Source organism: Macaca nemestrina, chromosome 2 (assembly GCF_043159975.1).
Source record: "Macaca nemestrina isolate mMacNem1 chromosome 2, mMacNem.hap1, whole genome shotgun sequence".
Classification (NCBI taxonomy): domain Eukaryota; kingdom Metazoa; phylum Chordata; class Mammalia; order Primates; family Cercopithecidae; genus Macaca; species Macaca nemestrina.
In genome coordinates this window covers 162,110,710-162,135,348 of record NC_092126.1, presented here as the reverse complement: position 1 = coordinate 162,135,348, position 24,639 = coordinate 162,110,710, and the positions used below count along the sequence as shown (strand labels likewise).

The 24,639-nt window shown below is 37.9% G+C and overlaps 1 protein-coding gene across 11 annotated transcripts in view; it reads right to left on the bottom strand.

Annotated features, from left to right (window-relative positions):
• Window positions 1-24,639, bottom strand: part of LOC105470301 (golgin B1) — a 90,391-nt gene that overhangs the window by 45,330 nt on the left and 20,422 nt on the right. For 6 of the 11 annotated variants that reach the window (XM_011722142.3, XM_011722141.3, XM_011722146.3 and 3 more), the window contains 6 exons: window positions 23,051-23,179; window positions 18,070-18,195; window positions 15,460-15,582; window positions 14,202-14,315; window positions 12,548-12,950; window positions 9,608-9,723 (listed from right to left, as the gene is read on the bottom strand). In XM_011722142.3, coding sequence (XP_011720444.2) covers window positions 9,608-9,723; window positions 12,548-12,950; window positions 14,202-14,315; window positions 15,460-15,582; window positions 18,070-18,195; window positions 23,051-23,179 — 1,011 coding nt within the window. The remainder of the gene's footprint in view (window positions 1-9,607; window positions 9,724-12,547; window positions 12,951-14,201; window positions 14,316-15,459; window positions 15,583-18,069; window positions 18,196-23,050; window positions 23,180-24,639) is intronic. The other 5 variants (XM_011722147.3, XM_011722150.3, XM_011722152.3 and 2 more) reach the window with 3 other exon arrangements.

Sequence of the window (24,639 nt, the reverse complement as noted above, 5' to 3'; positions counted from 1 at the left end):
AAAACTAAGAAAAATTTTTCACAGACAGACCTATACTATAATATTATGGGTTGTTGTAGAGGCTGAAGAAAATGGTATCAAATAGATATCTGATCATCAGAGAGGAAAGGGCATTACAAATGGTAAATATGTGGATAAATGTTAAGGTCAATATTTTCCCCTTAATGTCTTTCAAATCTATATAACCGTTTTAAGCACAAATATTAAAATTGTGTGCTGAGGCTTATCACTTTTGTTAATATAATACATACAACAACTGTGGCATAAGGAATAGGGTAAGGGTATATGATTATAAAGATTCTACCTTTTAAGTGAAGTAGTACAGTATTAACTCTAAGAAGACTGAAAAGGATATATGTTGTACTTCCTAGAGCAACCACTTAAAAAACTTTCATAAAAAGATATAGCTCAATACCCAATAGAGGAGTTTTGCTTCTGCTAAAGACTGAGTAACATGGAACGGATTTAACCTCCTACCTGAAATAGCAATAACCAAAACCAGACAAAATAATAAAATAATCATTTTCAGAATACTGCATATCAAGCAACAAAGGATAATTATCTCTGAAAGAGGCAGAAAACAAATAAAGTGATCCCTAAAGCTGACCAAGCTTCATGACTTAAGAGAGTTTTCAGCTTATGATCCAAGAAGGGGGAACATAGGCTGAGCCTGGTAGACTCCCTAAGTTCATGAGACAGAGCTGACAGTCCAGAAAGAGCAAGATAGCTGCAGTTCACAGAACAGAATACCAGATGGGAAAAAGTCACATGCGGAGAAAACTCTGCAGATCTGCAAAGGGACTGAACAAGTGTTCAGTGAAGTACAGAGCAGCACATGAATGTGAGGAAAGCATCCAAGGCTACCTGAACTACCCCTACCTATCTGAAGAGATTAAAGAATAGCACCTGGTGCTCACACAAAACCTGGAAGAGTGTCAGTTATATAGCCAACTGTGAAAAAACACTTCTCAGGGCATTGAGTAGGATACTCAGCAAGGTCTTGCCTCAGGAGTAAGGAATGACTGAGCACTGATTCGAACCCTCCTAACAAATCAAAGCAGCAAGATCTGAAAGGACCAAGTTTTTTTCAAAGAATTTAACTGAATCCCATAAAAAAGCTCCAAAATATGTTAACAAAACAAAGATAGAAACAAAGGAGAATCACTTGAACCTGGGAGGCAGAGATTCCAGGTTTTGACTAATTTGACTAATTCATGGCAGAAAATCTTCCAAAACTATAAACACAGAGATTGAAAAAGCTCAATGAACCCCAATCACAAGAAACATGCTATGTCAAGGCACATCATAATTCAAGTGCTCAAAAACAGTGGTAAAATCCTAAAAGCAGGCAGGAAAAAACAGAAAGAGAGAAGCATGACAGATTTCTTATCAAAAACAAAATGCAAGGGCCAGATGCAGTGGTTCATACCTGTAATCCCAGCACTTTGGGAGGCTGAGGGGGGTGGATTGCTTGAGACCAGAGTTCGAGACTAGCCTGGCCAACATGGCAAAACCCCATCTCTACTAAAAATACAAAATTAGCCAAGCATGGTGGCTGGTGCCTGTAATCCAAGCTACTCGGGAGGCTGAGGCAGGAGAATCACTTGAACCCGGGAGGCGGAGGCTGCAGTGAGCCGAGATTGCGCCACTGCACTCCAGCCTGGTAACAAAGCAAGACTCCGTCTCAAAAACAAACAAACAAACAAACAAACAAACAAAAAAACCATGACCAGCAGACTTGCACATACATCCATGTGCACGCATACACAAAAATTAAAAGAAGTCCTTCAGAGCCAGGTCCAGTAGCTCATACCTGTAATCCCAGCACTTTGGGAGGCCAAGGCAGGATCATTTGAGCTCAGGAGGTTAAAACCAGCCATCCTAGGTAACTTAGCAAGACCTCATCTCTACTAAAAGTAAAAAAAAAAAAAAAGTTATCTGGGTATCATGGTGCATGCCTGTAGTCGCAGTTACTCTGGAGGCCAATGTGGAAGAATCACTTGAGCCCAGGAGGATGAGGCTGCAGTAAGCCATGATCATGCCACTGCACTCCGGCCTGGGCGACAAAGTGAAAACCTGTCTCCATTATAAAAAAAAAAGTCTGTCAGAGAGAAGAAAAATGACACCAGATGGAAATATGGAGCCAGGGTTTGGCAAACTTTGGAGGTCCGCATAAATAAAGTTTTATTGGAACATAACCACAACCATTTGTTTCCCTTCGCTCTATGTCTATTCTTGCTGTACAATGGCAGAGTTGAGTACGTGCAACAAAGACTATCTGACCCACAAAGCCTAAAATATTTACTATACATAAAAGGATTGGCAATCTCTGATCTACCACCAAAGAATGAAAAGTACCAGAAATGGTAACTGCAATGGTAGTTAAGATTTATTTTCTTATTTTAATCTCCTTAAAACATAAACGTAAATGCTTTATATGTATTAGCCAAAAACTGTCCACAACCCAAATTATCCATCAATGAGTCAATGGTACACAAATTGTGCTGTTTACAACATACTCAACAATACAGTGGAATGAATTATTACTAAACAGACATTAGGATGAATCTCAAGTATGCTGAGTACAATAAGCCAACAAAAAAGTATATATACAACTTATATAAAATTTTAAAAAAATCTGTAATGACAGAAAGCAGATCAGTGTTTGTCTAGTAGGGAAAGATGTGAGGGAAAAGATTAAAAGAGGACATGAGAAAACTTCTAGAGATGATGAATATGTTCATTTTCTTGATAGTAGTGATGGTTTTACATGTTATCCAATTGTGCTGGGTGCTGTGGCTTAAACACCTGTAATCCCAACACTTTGGGAGACAAAAGCAGGAGGATCACTTGAGCCCAGGAGTTAGTTTGAGGCCAGCCTGGGCAACACAGTGAGACCTTGTCTCTCCAAAAAAAAAAAAAAAAAAAAAAAAAAATTGGCCAGACATGGTGGCACATGCCTATAGTCCCAGCTATTCAGAAGGCTGAGGTGAGAGGATTGCTTGAGCCCAGGAAGTTAAGGCTGTAGTGAGCTCTGATCACGTGACTGCACTCCAGCCTGGGTGAGAGTACAAGACCCTGTTTCAAAAAACAAATGAACAAACAAACAAAACCCTCTTTAAACTGTATACTTTAAACGTGTACACATTACTGTATGTTAAGTATAACTTTAATAGAGCTGTTTAAAAGAAAAAGTTGTCAATCAATAAATGAAAATTAAATTCAAGAAACTTCTAATTATCAAATAGAAGGCAGGAAAAAAGAAGGGAAAACAGAGGGAAAAAAACAGAAAGCAAAATGGTAGACCTAAATCCAATCACATCAATAATTACATTAAAAGGACTAAGCACTCCAATTACAAAGAAGAGAAGAAATTAAAAAGTATAACCCAACTATATGTTGCCTTCAAGACATTCACTTTAAAGAAAGACATAAGTTAAAAGTAAAAGGACAGAAAAGAATATACCATTCAAGCAATAAACATAACACTGAATACTTTTATTAATGCCAGATACAGAGAAATGCAAATAAAGAAGTATTACTAGAGATAGAGTAACATTTTGTAAGTGAAAAAAGGAACATTTTATCTGAAAGATAAATGTGTATGTACTAATAACAGAGATTCCAATTACCAAGAGGCAAAAAATGACTACATTAAAAGGAGAAACAGACAATTCCACAGTCGTAGTTGGAGATTTCAACCCCCTCTCAGCAAATGTTTCAATAACCAGACAAAAATCAAAGACAAATATAACCTGAACAATACTATGATCTAAGTGCTATTTGTAGAACATTAAATCCAATTACTACAGAATACACACTATTTACAAGTATACAAAGTATGTTCACCAAGACACCATATGCTGCATCATAAAATAGGTCTCAATAAATTTCAAAGGATTGAAGTCATATAAAACATATTCTCTGATCATAATGAAATTATATTAGAAATCAGTAAGATATATAGAAATAAAACCAAATAGCTGGATATTCTACAACAACATGTTTATTTAGAACACACTTCTAAACAATCCATGGTCAATGAAAAAACCACAGAGAAACTCAGAAAAATCTTCAAAAACTGAAATGATTAAAAAACCACAACATAACAAGCTGTGCTTAGAGGGAACTGTGTTAACTTTAAATGTTCATATGAGAAAAGAAGACCTGAAATCTTTGATAAAAAGTTTCACCTTAAGAAGCTATAAAAAGAAGAGCAAAGTAAATCCAAGTAGAAAGAAACACTAAAGAGTAGAAATCAATGAAAATGAAAATAATCAGCAACAGAGAAAATTAACAAGGCCAAAAGTGGCTCTTTGAAAAGATTGGGGAAAAAAGTTGAATAAATTCTAGGTAGACTGATAAAGAAAATGAAGCACAAATTAACAACAGCAGGGATCAGAGCTTACAGGCATTAAAAGGATAAAAAGTAAATACTGTAACCAACATTATGACAAAAACAGAACATCTTCAATGAAATGGACAAAACCCCAGGAAAAAAAAAAAAAAAAAAAAAAAAAAGCCCAAACAAACCAAAACTGGCACAGAGTGAAAAAAAAACAATAACTTATTATTAGCCTTATATCTGTAAAGGAAATTCAATTCATTATCAGAAACCTTCCGAAAACTCCAGACTCAGATGGTTTCATTGGTAAATTCCTTTTTTTTTTTTTTTTTTTTGAGACGGAGTTTTGCTCTTGTCCCCCAGGTTGGAGTGCAATGGCGCGATCTCGGCTCACTACAACCTCCGCCTCCCGGGCTCAAGCGATTCTCCTGCCTCAGCTTCCCGAGGAGATGGGATTACAGGCATCTGCCACCATGCCCAGCTAATTTTTTTTGTATTTTTAGTAGAGATGGGGTTTCACCATGTTGGCCAGGCTGGTCTTGAACTCCTGACCTCAGGTGATCCGCCCACCTTGGCCTCCCAAAGTGCTGGGATTACAGGCGCAAGCCACTGCACCTAGCGGTAAATTCTTTTTAAAAAAAGTATTTAAAAAATTATTTTCAAAAACTGAAATAATACCAATCACATACAAACTCTCATAAAATAGAAAGAAAGGAAATACAGAAAATAGAAAAGGGAACATATTATGAGGCTGCCATACCCTTAATACCAAAACCTGATAAAGATATTATAAAACAAGAAAACCATAGACTAATATCCTCCATAAATATGAATACAAAAATCCTTCACAAAATATTAGCAAATCAAATTCAGTAATATAGAAAAAGGATAATACAGTTGACTCTTGAACATGTGTTTGAACTACATGAGTTCACTTATATGCAGATTTTTTTCAACAAATATATTGGGGTTGGGTGTGGTGGCTTATGCCTATAATTCTAGCATTTTGGGAGGCCAAGGGAGGAGGACTGCTTGAGTCCAGAAGTTCTAGACCAGCCTCGGCAACATGACGAAATTCCATTTCCACCAATAAATAAACAAACACACACACACAAATAGCTGGGCATGGTGGCATGTGCCTGTAGTCCCAGCTACTTAGGAGGCTGAGGTGGGAGGATCACTTAAGCCCAGGAGGTTGACGCTGCAGTGAGCTATCATCGCACCACTACACTCCAGCCTGGGCGATGGAGTGATTCTGTCTCAAAAGAAAGAAAGAAATAAAATTTAAAAAAAAACAAAAACAAAAACAAAAACAAAACTGGTCAGGCGCAGTGGCTCACGCCTGTAATGGGAGGCCAAGGCAGGTAGATCACCAATGGTTAAGAGGTATGGTTAGGAGTTTCAGACCAGCCTGGCCAACACGGCAAAACCCCGTCTCTACTAAAAATAACAAAAATTAGCCGGGTGTGGTGGTGGGCACCTGTAGTCCCAACTACTTGAGAGGCTGAGGCAGGAGAATTGCTTGAACCTAGGAGATGGAGGTCGCAGTGAGCTGAGATCACACCACTGCACTCCAGCCTGGGCAACAGTGAAACTCCATCTCAAAAAAATAAATAAATAAATAGAAAAAATTTTAGGAGGTTTGCTACAACTTGACATTTGTTATTACTCATAGAAGAACCACATAGCCTAGAAATATAAAAAAAAGAAAGAAAGAAAGTTTATTTTAAAAAAATTAAGAAAAAATTAAGAAATAGCAAAAAAACTAAGAAAATTTCCTCTACAAGATTGAGGATGATCTGATAGAGGAAATTCCTTAAAAACCTAAAACTAGTATCACAGCCAATGGCAAATTATGGAACACTTTCTGCTTAGATTAGAAACAATCCAAGAAGGTCAAGTCTCACCACTTCTATTAAACAGTGTACTGGAGGCATAAAAATTAGAAAGAAATGAAATTTGTCTTTATTTTCAGATGACATGATTGCTTACATAGAAAATCCTAGAGAATCTACAAAAAGAGACTAAAACCAATAAAATTAATTTGTTTATCAAGGTCACAGAATATAAGCTTAATAAAATTCAGTTGTATACTTACATATTAGCATACATTGGAAAATGAAATAAAAATAATTCCATCTATAATAATATCAAAAATATTAACTACTTCAGAATAAATGTTATAATGTGCACAGTTTCTCCAATGAAAACTAAAAAACACTGCTGAAAGAAATTAAAGATCTGAATAAATGTAAGTACACACTATATTCGTAGATTTAAAAGTTTAGTAAAGATGTCAATTCTCCTTAAATTGATCAATAGATTCCACACAATACCCATTCAAAATCTCATCTGTCTTTTTTTAAAAAGAAGAATTTCAGAAGCTGATTGTATAACTTATGTGGAAAGGACCTGGAATAATCAAAGCAATCTTGAAAAGAAGAACAAAGTTGGAGGACTTATACTATTAATATTTGACTTCAAGACTAACAACAAACTACAATAATGAAGACTGTGATACTGGCATAGGGACTGACAAATAGATCAATATAACAGAACACAAAATTCAGAAGTAGATGTATTAGTCTTTGATTTTCAATGAAGGCAGCAAAAGAATCCAATGAGGAAAGTAAAGTCTCCTTAAGAAATGGTGCTGAAACAATGAAATATCCATATGGGAAAAAACAAAACAACTTGACCTTTACCTTACAATACATACAAAAATTCATTTGAGATTCAGAGACTTCACATGAAAACTAAAACCATAAAGCTTGTGGAAGAAAGCATAAGAGAATATCTTCATGAACTGGAGCTAAGCAAAGGTTTCACAGGACACAGGAAAAAAAACAATAAAAAATGATAAATAATTAAGTTCATCAAAATTTAGAAGTATGTGCCAATGAAAAGATGTCATGATGAAAATGAATAGGCAAAAGCCACAGCATGGGAGAAAATATTCACCAAATATATGATAATAGATTGACATTCAGAATATATAAAGAATTCCTACTTGATAATAAAAAGACAAAGAACTCAATTTTAAGAATGGGGAAATGATGTAAACAGACACTTCACCAATAGAAGGTATACATATGGCTAAGAATCTCAAGAAAAAAGGTTCAACATAATTTGTCATCAGGGAAATGCAAATTTAAACCACAATGAAATACCACTATATACCCATTAGAATGACCGAAATGTTTTAAAACTGACACCACCAAATCTTGGAGAACATGTGGAACAAATGGAACTCTCATAAATTTTAGGTGGGAGTATAAAATAGTACAACCACAGCCGGGTGTGCTGGCTCATGCTTGTAATCCCAGCACTTTGGGAGGCCAAGGCGGGCAGATCACGAGGTCAGGAGCTTGAGACCAGCCTGGCCAACATGGTGAAACCCCATCTCTACTGAAAATACAAAAATCAGCCGGGCATGGTGGCGGGCGCCTGTAATCCCAGCTACTTGGGAGGCTGAGGCAGGATAATTGCTTGAACCCGGGAGGCGGAGGTTGCAGTGAGCCAAGATGGCACCACTGCACTCCAGCCTGGGAGACAGAGCAAGACTCCATCTTGGAAAAAAAAAAAATAGTACAACCACTTTGGGAAAAGATCTGGCAATTCCTAATAAAGCTAAATACGTAGGTACACTATGGCCCAGCAAAGCAATTCCTCAACTAGTATTTACTGAAGATAAATGAAAACATATGTCCACATAACTACTTGTATGAGAATGTTCATAGCAGTTTAATTCATAACAGCCAAAGCATGAAAAAGCACAGGTGTCCATCAATAGGAAAATGCAGTACAATCATGTAAAAGGAAAATTCAGCATGTTCATAAAATGTTTCTCAGCAATATTAAAGAATAAATTATAATACATGCACAATACGGTTGAATCTCCAAATATGCTGAGTAAAAGCTTTACACGTAAGAGGACCTATTGTATGGTTAAATGTATATGATGTTGTAAAACAGGCAAAATTAATCTATGGTGAAAAATCAGTAGTTGTCTTTGGAGGGGAAGGGTGAGGATGACTATAAACGGGTACAGGGATACTTTGTGAGGTGATGGTAACGTGATATACCTTGAATAGGGGTTTGGGCAACACAGGTGTATGCATTTGACAAAACTCAAGGAATTGCATACTTAAGATCTGTGCATTTAAAGGTTTATAAATCTTACCTCAAAAGAAAAAGAATAATTACAAATAAATATTGAAATATAGTGAATGATATGAATGCTGACATACTTAGGGGGAAATGTACTGATGTCCACAACTTACAGTGAAATGTATTACAAATTTAAGATGAATTGATGGATGGGCAGAGGGATGAATAAATAGATATTTGATAAAGCAAACATGGTAGAATGTTCATGATAGAATTCAGAGGGGTATACAGACGTTCACTACAAAACTCTTTCAACTTATTTGAATGGTTGGAAAATATCTTCACAAAACATTGGAGGAAAAAGTCAAGAATGGGAGAACAGAAGAGACTGGAAACCCTAGATGCTAGAAACCAAGAGGCAAAAATTTTTATCAGTGGACAGTACAGCCCGGGAACGACAGGACTGTGCTGACCAATATGTCTGTGAGTTTGGAAGGGTATAATCTTACAGTGGAGATGACTGAATCTAGTTTTCTCAACTTGACATTAGTCAATTAAGAACATCAAACTAACCACCTTCATTTTGATATTCAGGCTCAATCAGCCTGCATCAGCCTTCGATGGTTATAATCTAGCTCTCTACAGAGATTTTTGTAGAAGGAAGAGAGAATATACTGGCCAATCAGAAGCTACCTGGCCATTATTTTTTTTACTGTTAATTAATTAATGGGAACAACATGATTTCCATAGTAGACTTTTAAGTTTGATTAGACTGACTTGTGTTCACTAAACCTGATCAAATCTTAGTTTATCAAAAAAAAAAAAAAAGACTTCTGAACTGGGAAAATCAACTATAAAAGCAAAAGTAATGATTCATCTCCAATACAAATTGTTAAGACCTTAAAATCAGAAAGGTTTCTGAGACCATGGTATTTGTTATCTATTAGTTTCTTATTCTTTATTGTTGAAACACTGCATTAATGCCTTTCATGATTCCTTTCAAATAGAATTGTCCTCAAAAAAGTATTTTTTTCAGGCAGAAAAAACATAAGGTTTATATAGCTCTCTGGAATAAATCCTCATTAGAGCACTGAAGTACAGATACAGCAAAGACAAACAGTTAATATTCATAAGAAGTTCACATTTAATTACCTGTGTGCCCTCATTATAAACATCTGGGAAACAAGTCTGAGATGCTGTTTCATGTTGTTGCAAGGGCAGTCTATTTAGAAATTGGCTAATTTCTTTGGATTTTTGCTGGAGTTGATCTAAGGAAAAGAAAACAAATAAATGTAATATTTGCTTCAAGTCTGAAATGTAGTTATTATTATCTTCTAAGGATACACTGTATGCTGTTTACTAGTTTAGTTACCTTAGTTAAAATTAGGATGCCAATGACAACATTATTAACTGTTTAAATGTTCTCAAGGACCAAAGGACACCTCAGTAAGTCACTTCCTTCAAAAGTAAAAAGTAAAATAAAACAGGCCTAGGCTTTTTTTTTTTTTTTTTTTTTTTTTTTTTTTTTTTTTTTTTGAGACGGAGTCTCCCTCTGTTGCCCAGGCTGGAGTGCAGCGATGCAATCTCGGCTCACCGTAACCTCTGACTCACGGGTTCAAGTGATTCTCTTGCCTCAGCCTTCCAGGTAGCTGGCATTACAGGCGTGTGTCACCATGCCCGGCTAATTATTTTTGTATTTTTAGTAGAGATGGGGTTTCACCATGTTGGCCAGGCTGGTCTCGAACTCCTGACCTCAGGTAATCCCCCCACCTTGGCCTCCCCAAAGTGCTGGAATTCAGGCGTGAGCCACTGTGCCCGGCCCTAGGCATTTTTTAAAGTTCATTTTCCATTTCCCCCTTGAAAATGGCTTTAGGGTTTTTGTTTTCTTCACTCTCAACAGGTGTTATGGATTCCACCAAGACTCCACCACATGGTTTTAAACATTAACATACTTAAGAGAACAGCTTGCTCATGTAACACCCTGGTCCTGTGTGATGCCCTTCAAAACTGTCTGGCTAGGGCGCGGTGGCTCACGCCTGTAATCCCAGCACTGTGGGAAACCGAGGCGGGCAGATGATCTGAGGTCAGGAGTTCGAGACCAGCCTGACCAATGCCGAGAGGCCCTGTCTCTAGTAAAAATACAAAATACAATGCATGGTGGTGCATGCCTGCAATCCCAGCTACTCGGGAGGCTGATGCAGGAGAATCACTTGAACCCGGGAGGCGGAGGTTGCAGTGAGCCGAGATCACGCCATTGCACTGCATCCTGGGCAACAAGAGCAAAACTCTGTCTCAAAACAAACAAACAAAAAACTGTCTGGCTAACGTTGTTATTCAATACAAATTTTCTTTTTCTTTTTTTTTTTTTTTTTTTGAGACGGAGTCTCGCTCTGTCGCCCAGGCTGGAGTGCAGTGGCGCGATCTCGGCTCACTGCAAGCTCCGCCTCCGGGGTTCACGCCATTCTCCCGCCTCAGCCTCCGAGTAGCTGGGACTACAGGCGCCCGCCACCACTCCCGGCTAGTTTTTTGTATTTTTAGTAGGGACGGGGTTTCACCATGTTAGCGAGGATGGTCTCGATCTCCTGACCTCGTGATCCACCCGCCTCGGCCTCCCAAAGTGCTGGGATTACAGGCTTGAGCCACCGAGCCCGGCCTCAATACAAATTTTCAACTTAACTCTTTCTAAAATCTTTTGTTTATGTCTATGTCTATGCCAATCTATTAGTAAAGGTTATAATTTGGGGAAGAGGATTGGTGAGATGGAGTATTAGTGTTGAGGAAGTTTCACTTTTTAATTTATAAAGTTCTAAAATGTTCAACTCTTTAGAGGCATATATTACTTTTATAATAACACATTTTTAATGCAAATCAAAACCACAATGAGATACCATCTCACACCAGTTAGAATGGCAATCATTAAAAAGTCAGGAAACAACAGGTGCTGGAGAGGATGTGGAGAAATATGAACACTTTTACACTGTTGGTGGGATTGTAAACTAGTTCAACCATTATGGAAAACAGTATGGCGATTCCTCAAGGATCTAGAACTAGATGTACCATATGACCCAGCCATCCCATTACTGGGGATATACCCAAAGGATTATAAATCATGCTGCTATAAAGACACATGCACACGTATGTTCATTGCGGCACTATTCACAATAGCAAAGACTTGGAATCAACCCAAATGTCCATCAGTGACAGACTGGATTAAGAAAATGTGGCACATATACACCATGGAATACTATGCAGCCATCAAAAAGGATGAGTTTGTGTCCTTTGTAGGGACATGGATGCAGCTGGAAACCATCATTCTTAGCAAACTATCACAAGAACAGAAAACCAAACACCGCATGTTCTCACTCATAGGTGGGAACTGAACAATGAGATCACTTGGACTCGGGAAGGGGGACATCACACACCGGGGCCTATTATGGGGAGGAGGGAGGGGGGAGGGATTGCATTGGGAGTTACGCCTGATGTAAATGACAAGCTGACGGGTGCAGCACAGCAACATGGCACAAGTATACATATGTAACAAACCTGCACGTTATGCACATGTACCCTAGAACTTAAAGTATAATAATAATTAAAAAAAAAAAAGTTTCCTTTATACCTTCTTAAAGGATAAATTTTCACCTATAAGAAATCAGGTGAAAAGAGATTTTCACCTATAACAAAAGCATTGAGACCCATTCATCTTTAGATTTATGGATGACTCCATGCAATTTAGTCTCCTAACCTATGTACCCTAGATATGGCCTAAGTTTTCCAAAAACTAATTCAAATCCCACTTGTTTCAGTCACTGAATCCTTCAGATCAGAGTCATATTTAACATAGCATTCTATTTAATATCTGGAACATCACTATCACATTTTTAGTATTATAATGATAATTATAATATTAAGACAGATTATAGCCAGTCAGAGGCAGGAAAAATGCATCAAGAAGTTCAGAAGAGCTGTTTTTCTCAGTCCTTCTATTGGTTCAATCGGTTTGAGCAAAGATTTCATTAACGGATCCCTGAAAATATGAAATACAAGCCACTCAGGTGGTAGAGACACAGACTTCAAAAGCAATCAGCTACTGACCTTCCAGCTGCTCAATGGTCTGGGCTGACTGAACTGCCTGTTCATCCTTCTCTTGGAGAAGCTTTGAATTTTGATCCTTTAGAGCATCACAGGCAGACTGCAGCTCTTGTCCAGTCTTTTGAAGACTCAAAATATGAGAGGTCTTCTCTTCCATTTCTGCTTTGTGCTTCTGCTCCAAAGCACTATACCGAGACTCTAGTTCAGCCTGGGCTTGGCCTGCTTGCTCTAACTGTTGTAAAAGATGACGCATTTCTTCTTGCAGATTATGGAAGGATAATTTTCTCTCTGCCACTTCAAGTTCCATCTTTTCCAGTAGAATCTTGGACTCCTCTCTTTCTGTTTCCACAGTGTTCCTTAAAGTATTATGCTCAGCTTCTATCTGCTGTAACTGCTGAGAGAGAATCTAAGAAAAAAGACAGAGTCTCATGAGCCATAAATATATTATTTCATTTCAACAAGCATTGTAAAGTGCTGCTTCTTGTAGGACAGAAAAAAATGGAAATATGTTTCTATGCTCTCCTAGAGAGAAAGCCCTTCTCAAGAAGGAGAGTTGAAAATTAAGAGGAGAGGAACTGGCTGACTTTCTCCAGCAGCACACAGGCACCCAGAAAAACAAACAGAGAATGCGGACTGTAGCACCAATTCTGCATTATGATGAGACTACTTGAATGTGACAGGATAGGGACACAAGGAATCCAAGGGCTAGAAAAAAGGTAGTTCAAACTGTCAAGCATGGGTCCATACAGGACACGGAAAGGAGCAAGGGTAAGGAAGAATTAACATACTGGAGGAGCAAAGTGGAATTCAATGGAGTTCAATGAGAATGAAGATCAGGACAATATGAGAAAGAAAATGGCAGGATGGATTATAGTCAGATCAGCATTACTGATTACCTCAAGGGAATATTGCAGAATGAGATCATTTCAATCCAACAGAAGGTCAATTGACAAAAACAAGAAAAGATGGGACTGTACATAAAGCACAAAAATCATTCAAGACAGAGAAGAGTAACTGATGAAAAAGAAACTCACTAAAGGATAATATAGGCCAAGTATCCTTTATTCTAAATGCTTGGGACCAGAAGTATTTCAGTTTTCCATTTTTTTCAGATTTTTGGAATATCTTGGCTATCTTGGGGATGCGACCCAAGTCTAAACATGAAATTCATTTGTTTCATATACATTGTATACACATAACCTAAAGACAATTTTATACAGTATTTTAAATGATTTTGTGCATATTTGCCTTTGACCTGTTACCCTGTTCCACAAGGTCAGTTGTGGCATTTTCCACTTATGGTGTCATGTTGGTGCTCAGAAAGTTTCAGATTTTGGAACATTTTGGATTTTCAGATTAGGCATACTCAATCTGTATGACATTCCAGAGAAACTAGGACCCTAGACCTAAAATGGCAAAGGGAAAGAGCAACAATAAAGAAGGGCAATGTATGCTCCATGAGGGAAAGAACTGTATTTATTTTTGCTCCTAATTGTACTGCATCCCCACCACTTAAGTACAAGGTATTCGTTGAAAGAATGAATAAATGGCATCAATTCTCTGAAGACTTTAAATAGGCTTTTTTATCTACTGCCTGGCAAACCAAAGTGGAAATGAATACCCCCCAAGGCAGGAAGTAAAGATTAGGAGGCAGTACCTGGTTTCTCTGCTCAGCAGCAGTCAGCTCCTGTTGCAGCAAGTCAACGACCTGAGCACGGCCCACCAAGGATTCTTCGTGTTCCTCAAGCTTCCTTTGCAGCACCCTCAATTTCTGAGAAGAAAACATTTTAGACATAATGTGCTAACAAATGAGTGCTTGTATTTGCTTCTCTTTCAAAATGTCATGTAGATTTGTGTACTAAAATTTTGGGGTGTTGAAAATGACAGTCTAAAGAGTGGGAGACCAGCATGCCATGCTCCCCATCCAGTAGCAACAAAGACTCTCCAAAATGTCTTCTCCAGAGCACCATCAACAACCAGACCCAGATACAAGCAAGTCCCTGAATTAGGGAGCCTCTTTAAAAATTAGAAAAAAACAATGACACATATCTGCCTTCAAAATCATAACAGTTAATAACCTGTACCTAGATAGCATAGGTAACATGTACATCTCACCCACCCAAGAGAACATTCTCTGCAGGCAAGAACCATTTCTCTCCTCCTAGTTTCATGCACTGAGCAGGCACTTGAAAAACACTTGTTGAATAAATAAATCAACGATAAGCATATACAATTAGTATTCTACTTAATAATATGTTGTATTCTAACACTTTATTTAGTGGTGCATTCTGAAAGAGTGCTTAGAACTTAGAAGTTTTTGCTCTAATTAACTCTAATTACTTTTCACTCTAATTAAACAGATCAAACATAAAGTATCACTGAAGTGCCTTTCAGTACCACACTGCACTACACACTAAGTGAAATCAAATACTTTGAGTTAGTAGATGGTGAACTCAAATACAATGAAGCCAATTTTCAAAATCTACTCAAATTATTTTTAAAAAGAATTACTGATCTAATAAAAGACTTCGTGGCTTCAAAATCATTCTTTTTCATCTCTAATTTTTTGAATATTTAAAACTGACTTCATTGATTTGAAGCTTTGGGTTAGGTGTGTAATGCACAAAGGTAGCTATAATCAGAAAACTGAAGAGAAACCAATTTTTGACTATCACATAAATTCACCAACTAAACTCAGCTTTTGAGCACCAACAACCTGATTAGAGGGGTAAAAGGCAAGAAAAGGATAACAAAAAATAAATAATTTTTATGCAACAGAAGACAAGGACACCAAAGAGGCCAATAAGGAAAACACTAACACCAGTGAAGAGCAGTGGGTAAGGGTAGGAAAGTGGCTGTGATGGATTAAATATTAACCAAAATGACAGTCATTCTACTGAGTTTTAGCAACACACCTGTTGCATCTCTGTTTCCACATCTGCCTGGGTTACTAACTGAAGAAGCTCATCTTCATGAAGACGAACTTGTGTTTCAAAGCGGGCATCTTTCTCTCGGACCACCTGCTGCATGGAACTCAACTGAAGACACATACCAGAGAAACTATGCAAGTTACACTCCCCGAATATTGCACAAATAAAACTCACAGACTACTTTCCAAGACAGACACTGAGACTTGATAATAGCTTTTTAAAGTGAAATTTTGATTGTCAAGGATGAGGACATTGGAAGAGAGATAGGCCAGACAGTAACTACGAAATGTGAGAGAAAGCCTATTTTCAAATTCAGAGGTTAGCCTAACATAAATTTTGATCAAAAATTATACACTCATGGTTACTAGAAATGTTTTAAATATACAAGAAGTGTATTTTTTAAAGTTCTAGAAAGATTAAGATATTAAACACATAAGGTGAAGTTAAGTTAGATTTCTATTAAACCATGGACACTTCTTGCTCATGGCTGAAAAGCTTTCAATAAAATTCTCATGCCCTATAAGTGAAAATTCAAACTAACATATCATTTATTCAAGATTCTCTGCAACTGGAAATACTAATCTATCTTTCTAGTCTTATTTTCAAAGAATTGCTTCTAATAAAGAACCTGGTGTGCTTCTAAATCCACACCACCTCCCCAGACAGCTGTTTTCAGCTGTCACTACCTGCAGCCTTCTAGATCATGCTCATTTTTAACTGGCTCTGAACAGAATGAAATGGAAATAAATAGACTGATCGTAAGCTGCTCAGTATCAGTGCTTCGTCTTCTTTTTAGGTTGTGCGTGTGTCCATCTGCTTATTCATCTCCTTAAGATCTACAGTGGAGCATGCTGCTTAGCTGTTAGCTTGCCCATTTTGCATTGGTCCTTTACTGCTGCTATCGCAGTTTGTGACACCTTGAACCAACTTTGGCTCTCTTTTTTGGGAGGAGAAAAGAAAATCCTCATAATTTTTTATTATCTGGATTCCGAACTCACTAGGAATTTGGACTCTTGTGTTTCAAGTGTGTAGGCACTGGAGTCTTTCATTAGCCAAACATTTCTAACTCCTTTCCCATAAATGTTCTATATTCTTTTTCTTCTCTGCAGTTTTGCTCACACCATTCCCCATCACTGAAATTATCTTCCCCAGCTTGTCTAGAATATTATCTATCTATCACGGTTTTGCCTAAATCCCAACTTTTTCATATAATTTTCCTTAACTGTCATACTCACAGTGACCTCTTTCGCCTCTCAAAATATTTTGTTTGTACTGCTGCTTGCTTTGGCACTTACTCAGAAAGCCTTAAATTATGATGAATCTCTTAATACGTTTATATATCCTGGCTTTCCATATTTTAGCAACATATAGGTAAAAACCTATTTTGTATTTCTTCATCCTGCACTGTATATACTGCATATACATAAAAAGGACACAATAAAAATTAATAAAAAATTAAAAAAGGACACAATAAAAGCTAATAGGTAAAACCAAGAATTTCAGGATATACAATTTTAACGGTATACACACCAGTAGGCCAACCACAGAGAGAAGGCACCATTAATACTACAAATTATTAATAAAGTAAACACCTAATGGATAAGATTAGGTTTAGCAATGTACAAAAGTACTTCAGGGAAAAAAATCTTTCATGATTCATAAGCATTCCCCCACTGCACCTCCCCCCCCCACACACAAAAATTACAGTGCCTGTAATCCCAGCACTTTGGGAGGCCAAGGTGTGAGGATCACTTGAACTCAGGAGTGCGAGGCCTGCCTGGGCAACATAGTGAGAACTTGTCTCTTCAAAAAATGTAAAAAATGTAGCCAGATGTGGTGGTACATGCCTGTAGCCCCAGCTACTTGGGAGGCCGAGGTGAGTGAGAGGATGGCTTGAGCCCAGGAGATTGAGGCTGCAGTGATCTATGATTGTACCACTTGTACTCCAGCTTGGACAACAGAGTGAGACCCAATTTCAAAAATAAATATGTGGGAATGGGTGGCCAACCAAGAAACCTAGAAAAATAGAAAAAGTTGAGGATGCCAATCCAAATGGTATCGAATCGATAGACGAAAAAAATGGGAAGAAGAATGTCACATACTAGTGCCATTTAACATAAAATCACATGACCTACACCACTTTCTCATTACAAGCTCACTAAGTAATCTAACTTCCTATTAATAATTTATAATTTATCTTCCTATTAAGATAGATATTATTTTAGGGAAAGAATGAATCTAATTATTTTTCTTTCTTTTGGTTTACTTATTGATCTCTTCTGAACTCAGCATGAGCCCATTCCTAAAAGACTTGAATCTCTGTCTGCTATTAAAATTAAGTTTCTGGACCTGCAGAACTAAGAAACAGTCATCAATTAGGCTACAGAAAATTAATCAAGGTAAATAACACATTGTGAGGTTTTCTGGTGTTCCCTAATGACACACTTACCTATCACACATCTCCTAATCTCTTCTACTATATATCCTTCTAATTTCTAGTGCAACACCCATGCTACTATACTTTTATCTACTAAGATTTCTTAAAGTGACTCATTGCTCTTTATCCTGATTTTGTGAGGTCCCTTCCACCCCTACCTGTGCAGCTTGCTCTGCCTGTGTCTGGCTGAGCTGGGCTTGTAAAGTGCTAATGAGTTCTTCCTTCTCCTGGAGCTGTTGCTTCATCATTACAAATTCTTTCATCTCTGTAGAACTCTTATCAAACTGAAGACATAGAAGGAAAAAAAATTAAGCAAAAGAATTAGCATTATTAATTCTTTGACCTCCCTTTCTTGCTTGACCTAAATGCCTACCACATTTCCGTCTAGTTTCCATTGAACACAAAGGGAAATTGCATGCATTATCAAAATTTTATTTGTCAGAAGAAGACAGAAGCAGTAGTGGCAATTTTTCAATTTCTCTGAATCCTCACATAGAGATAGTACGAGATAGTGAAACCAAAAAAACCACATATGACATTTACGGTAAAATTAGGCAGACCGTCCTAAAAACCATAAAATATAGGCTAGTAAGGACAAACCACCAAAACCCACAAGAACTACATTGTATTAGTCTTACATCATGTAAGAAAAAGAAGGCAGCAACAGAGTGAAATCTGATGGCTCTGAAAAAGGGACACCACTAAACAGCCAATGTATTTATTTGTTGGAATGCACAGTTGGCCAATTTTAATATAGTGGCAGGGCTTTGCCATTCCTTAATACTAGGTAAATGCAAGGGGTGCACAGTAAGAAGGTCTAAAAGGGTTAGAGCAATCTAGGCCCCCGGAACTCTCAAAACTGACTCATCATGGCTCCCTTCTGAGACATGAACCTGTACTAAGAAGAAAGTGCCAGGAGTGACATAAAAATTATGCAGAAAAGGAATTAAAGAGACAGAAGAAAGAGGTCTACAAACATACTGTATAATTCAATATCAACTAGTCACATGTGGACATAGAGGGCTTGAAATGGGTCTGATAGAAAAGAAATATTTTTAATTTTTAACATTATTTAATTTGAATTTGAAAACCGAAGTATAAATTATTTTTCCATTAAGTACAACTTTGTTTTGGCATGACTATATTTCATCTTATCTGTTGCATCATGTAAGTTACTGTTGAGGTGTTGCACAAGTAACAAATGTATATGTAGTTGGTATCAATGGGTTGATTCAGTGTAACTTTTATCTAGACCCCTATATAACATTGTAATGTGTTTATTTGTATACTTCATGCAGACAGCTTGAGTAACAGTTGATACCAATTTAATCATAACTAATAAATTGCAAGATAAACATTATAACTGAATTTTTGAAGTTCAAAAATAAATATAGACATTGCAAAATTTAAAATGAAGGTCTTCTACTGTTGTATAGTTGGTTCCTTTTCACTTCTAAGTAGTATTCCAGTGTGTGGATATACCACAGTTTAAATACCTCCCTACTGATGGGCATGTGAGTTGTTTCCAGTCTTTAATTATTACAAATAAACCTATTACTATTGGACAGTGCTGATATAAACCAAAGCGAAGGGCAGAAGGAAGAAAGCCAGGAAATCTCAGAAATCCAGCTTCCATATCTTTGAACACAACACAAAAACAACAGAAAAAGGAAGTCTGTTAAGAAAAGCTTTCTTGAATCAAGCCTCCTTCCAAATAGAGGTTTAGGAAAATGAATTTCACACAAAAATAAGGAACAGAAAAGGATGAAGGTCATATCCTATATAAAGTTACTATTAAAAAAAACAGAGTAGCCCCCACTAGCAAGAGGACCCTCACCAGATGCAGCCTCTCACCCTTGGTCTTCTCAGCCTCCATAACTTCTTATAAATTACCCAGTTTCAGGTATTCTGCCTCAAGCAAGAGAAAACGGACTAAAATGGAAAATTGGTATTGACAAGTGGGGTCATTGCTGATAATGATTATTTGAAAATGTGGAAGCAGTTTTGGAACTGGGTAATGGGCAGAGGCTGGAAGAATTCTGGGGAACTAGCTTAAAAAAAAAAAAAAAAAGCCTAGATTCCAATGAGGGGTTTGAAGATAAGACAACTACAGAAAGTTTAGCACTCCTTGGAGATTGGTTAAGCTGTTGTGACCACAATGCTGACAGAAATATAAATAGTAAAGCCCATTCTGGTGAGGTTTCAGATAGAACTGAGGAACAAAGTATCAGAAACTAGAGTAAAGCCCATCCTTGTTGTAAATTAGCAATGAACTTGGCTGAACTTGTCCAGTTTTCATATGGCCAAGAACTTTGTAGAAGGCTGAGCTTGAGAGTGATGAACTAGGGTACATGGCAGGAGAAAATTTTAAGCAGCAAACTGCTCAAGCTGCTATGTGGTTACTTCTATCTGCTTACAGTGAACACAGAAAAAGAAAACAGAGCAAAAAAAAAAAAAAAATTGGAAAATTTGCAACCTGGTCACGTGGTAAAGAATGGAAGATTTCAGGATGGGAATCCAAGAATGCACAGCCACCACTTGCTAAAGAAATTAACACGGTTAAAAGGGAGCCAGTAACTAATAGTCAAGACAATGGGAAAAGGCCCTAAAGGCATTTCAGAAGGCATTTTAGAAACCTTTAAGGCTGCCCCAACAGCTGCCATCACAGGCCCATGGCCCTAAGAGGACAGAATGGTTTCTGTGAATAGGCCTTGAGATACCACTGCTCTGTGCCACTTCAGGACACTGCTCCTTGCAGGTCAGCTGTTCTGGTCAGTGCAAAGCAGCCCCAAGTATGGCTCATGCCACAGCTCAAAAGGTATGAGTTGTAAAACTTGGTAACATCCACATGGTGCTAATTCCGCAGGCTCACAGAAAGCAAGAGCTGTGGAGGCTTGGTAATCTCCACTCACATGTCAAAGGATAAGTCAGGGGGCTCAGGCAGAGACTTGTCTCAGGGCAGAACCACCAGCGACAGCCCCACTAGAGCAATGCCAAGGGGAAATGAGGGGTTGGAATTGCCCTACAGAGTCTCCACTAGAGACTAGTGGAACCATGCCTAGTGGAACCATGGTGTGGAACTACCACTGCCATACCAGAACTATAGAGCTACCAGTGTGCAATGCAAAGTCAGCCTGGGAGAGCTGCTGGCTGGATGAAGCCCAGCAAAGCCATAGGGGCAGAACTGCCTGAGGTCTTAGGGACCCAACCCCTGTACCTGTACAGAAGATGCTGAAAATGGAGTAAAAGAAGGTTTTCTGGAATTTTAAGGCCCAATGTCTGCTCTCTTGGTTTTCAAACTTGCTTGGGGTCTGTTATTCTCTTTCTTTTTGCCTAGTTCTCCCTTTTAGAATGATGACGTGAATCCTATGCTTGTCCTACCATTGTATCTTGGAGGTAGGTAATATGTTTTTATTTCATAGGCTCACAGAAGAATTGGTGCAGGAATGAGCTAAGACTTTGGGGCTGCGGGGATAGAATTAACGTATTTGCATATGGGAAGAATATGAGTTTTAGAGGGCCAAGGGTGGAAGGCTATGGTGTGAATGTCCTCTCCAAAACTCATGTTGAAACTGAATCCCCAATGTGACAAGAGGCCTTTAAGAAAGGACTGGTTCAGGAGGTCTCTGAACTCAGGAATGGATTAACACATTCATGGATTAATGAATTAATGGGTTGTCATAGAAAGGGAACTGGTAGCTTTATAAGAAGAAGAGAGACCTGAGCTGGCCAATTAGCACACTCAGCCCCCTCACTATGTGATGCCTTGTGCTGCCTTGCGACACCACTGAGAGCCCTATCAGCAAGAAGACCCTCACCAGATGCAGTCCCCCAACTTTAGACTTCTCAGCCTCCATAAATGTAAGAAATAAATTCTTCTATTTAAATTAAATTAAATTTCTTTTATTATAAATTAAAAACAAAACTAAGGAGCAGAATGATATGATTATAGGTGATAAAAGCATACCAGAGGCACACTAAAAAAAAAAAAAAAAAAAAACAATCCACATTGCAATCTATTTCAAAAAGTTTTTAAAAATTAAGAAAACTATACAGGCCAGGCATGGTGGCTCACACCTGTAATCCCAGCACTTTGGGAGGCCCAGGCAGGTGGATCACTTGAGGTCAGGAGTTCCAGACCAGCCTAGCTAACATGGTGGAACTCCATTGCTATTAAAAATACAAAAAAATTAGCCAGGCATGGTGGTGCATGCCTGTAATCCCAGCTACTCGGGAGGCTGAGGCAGGAGAATTGCTTGAACCTGGCAAGCAGAGGTTGCAGAGAGCTGAGATCATGCTGCTGCGCTCCAGCCCGGGCAACAGAGTGAGACCCTGTCTCAAAAAAAAAAAAACAAAAAGAAAAAGAAAAGAAAAAAAAATTATACAGAGATGAGAGAAAAACATAAATCAGATTTAGAAAAATCAGAAATGAAGTTGACTGAACTCATGAAAAATCCAATATAACAGAAAAACTCATTGCACTATAGAAGATAAAAAACAAAAAAAAACACAAAAGTAAACAAAAAACAGAACGCCTAAAGTGAAATAAAACAACAAACAAAAAAACAAACTTAAAATGTGTGAAAAGATGTATTGAAAGAGTATATTGGGTATCTACAAATAACAACTAAAAATGACAAACACCAAAGCATATTCTTTTTTTTTTTTTTTTTTTTTTTGAGACGGAGTCTCGCTCTGCCGCCCAGGCTGGAGTGCAGTGGCCAGATCTCGGCTCACTGCAAGCTCTGCCTCCCGGGTTCACGCCATTCTCCTGCCTCAGCCTCCTGAGTAGCTGGGACTACAGGCGCCCGCCACCTCGCCCGGCTAGTTTTTTTTTGTATTTTTTTAGTAGAGACGGGGTTTCACCGTGTCAGCCAGGATGGTCTCGATCTCCTGACCTCGTGATCCGCCCGTCTTGGCCTCCCAAAGTGCTGGGATTACAGGCTTGAGCCACCGCGCCTGGCCCACCAAAGCATATTCTAATAAAATTACCAGACAAGAAGAAAGGAAGAAAAGGAGACTGATATATACATAGATAAATGCCCATTGTGCATCTAGAAAAATGTATTTGTCACATAATAATCCATTGGTTTTAGTGATTCGTTAACCTAATGATTATGAAGTAAATTCCATCCCTACCTGTGCAGCTTGTTCTGCCTGTGCCTGAGTAAGCTGGGCTTGCAAAGTGCTGATTTGTTCCTCCTTCTCCTGGAGTTTATGTTTTATCTTTTCTACTTCCATCTCTTCCTCTGTAGAACTCTTGTCATGCTGAAAATGCAGGAGATAAAGTCATTATTTAAAAGAATTACAATTAATATATATTTGATATTTTCTTCTAATTTTTCATTTACAACCATTTAGTTATAATTTTATTAAACTGATGGGAGCAAGAAAAACCAGCTGATCTAACAAATGAGAAATCTTAGGGTTGTCCAGTTTTCGTATGGCCAAACAGTTCCTCACACCAAGCATGTGAACCCAAAACTGTGGACAACATAGAAAACAGCTATCTGAAAATACTGGAGAGCAACCAAAAGCAGGAAGATACTGGAGGGGATGTGATAATTGGAAGAAATGGCACCAAGTGTCCCATTTTGACAGCTTTTATTCTGAGGGCAAAACCAGTCAGTGCCATGCAGGACTAAACCTTAATAGAAAACCCAAAGTCTTGCTGCCTTGAAGAATCAAGGAGCGAGCTCAGGAAATTATAGCTGTTGTTAAGTGAGAAGCAAAACGTCAGAAAAGAGCCAGTGAGGGGAAATCCAAATTTTTCAATAATCTATTTTTTTTTCCAAAAGCTCTCCCTTAGACTGAGATTCTGCCTCACTATAAATTTAGTCCCTCCCAACCCCCTAAACAAAGCTATTTCTGCTTGCTGGAATTACAAAGAATACTTGTATACTTTCACATAAGTCAGTCAAGCACCTGAGGACTGTTGTCATTTCTGCAACTATACTTTCCACAGAATACCTAGCTCTGTATTGAGTATATAATAGTTAAAGGGTTGCTATGATTGATTGCTGAAACTTAGAAATCATTTCTTTAACAGAAGAAGAAAATGAGCTCTAAGACATTGATTTCTTTAAGGTCTCAGAGCTAAAAATTAAATTAAAAAGCAGAATATAAAATGGGTAATTTAAAAATCTGACATCATAGCTGAGGAGAAGCTGGAGGGAACAAAGCAATACGAGGAGAGAGGCTGGTGCTACCACAGTGAGGGGAAGATAACTGACAGAGGAAAAACCAAAAGGAAAAGAAGGATCAAGATGAAATTATTTGAGAAGATTGAGAAAAGCTTTTAAAATAAGCTTCAAGAAGTTAAATAAGGTTATCAATTCAGGAAAAGTAATGTCCTCTGATCATTAGCCCCTGAGAGGAAAGACTAAGCAGGAACTGGGTCACTAACTAGTGATCCCAAGAGTTGTGCCTAGAAAATTGATTAAAATCTCATTTCCCAAGAACTAAGGATACTAGTGGGTCAAGGAGTAAAACAAAATGAAACTAAAAAAATAAAAAGATTTCTTACACACAGTAAGTCTAGGCTCACTCTATAATTTCAGTATGTATGTGATATGCCTGCCTCCATATAATCTGTACCAAACTCTCCACAAAACTGAAGTTTCTTGTTCTCTAAATATCTAACTGAATGTGAATATGTGGAGTTTAACCATAGAGGAAAGATAATGAAAATTTGAGTAATGGGACAATATTCCTCACAGGGCAGTACT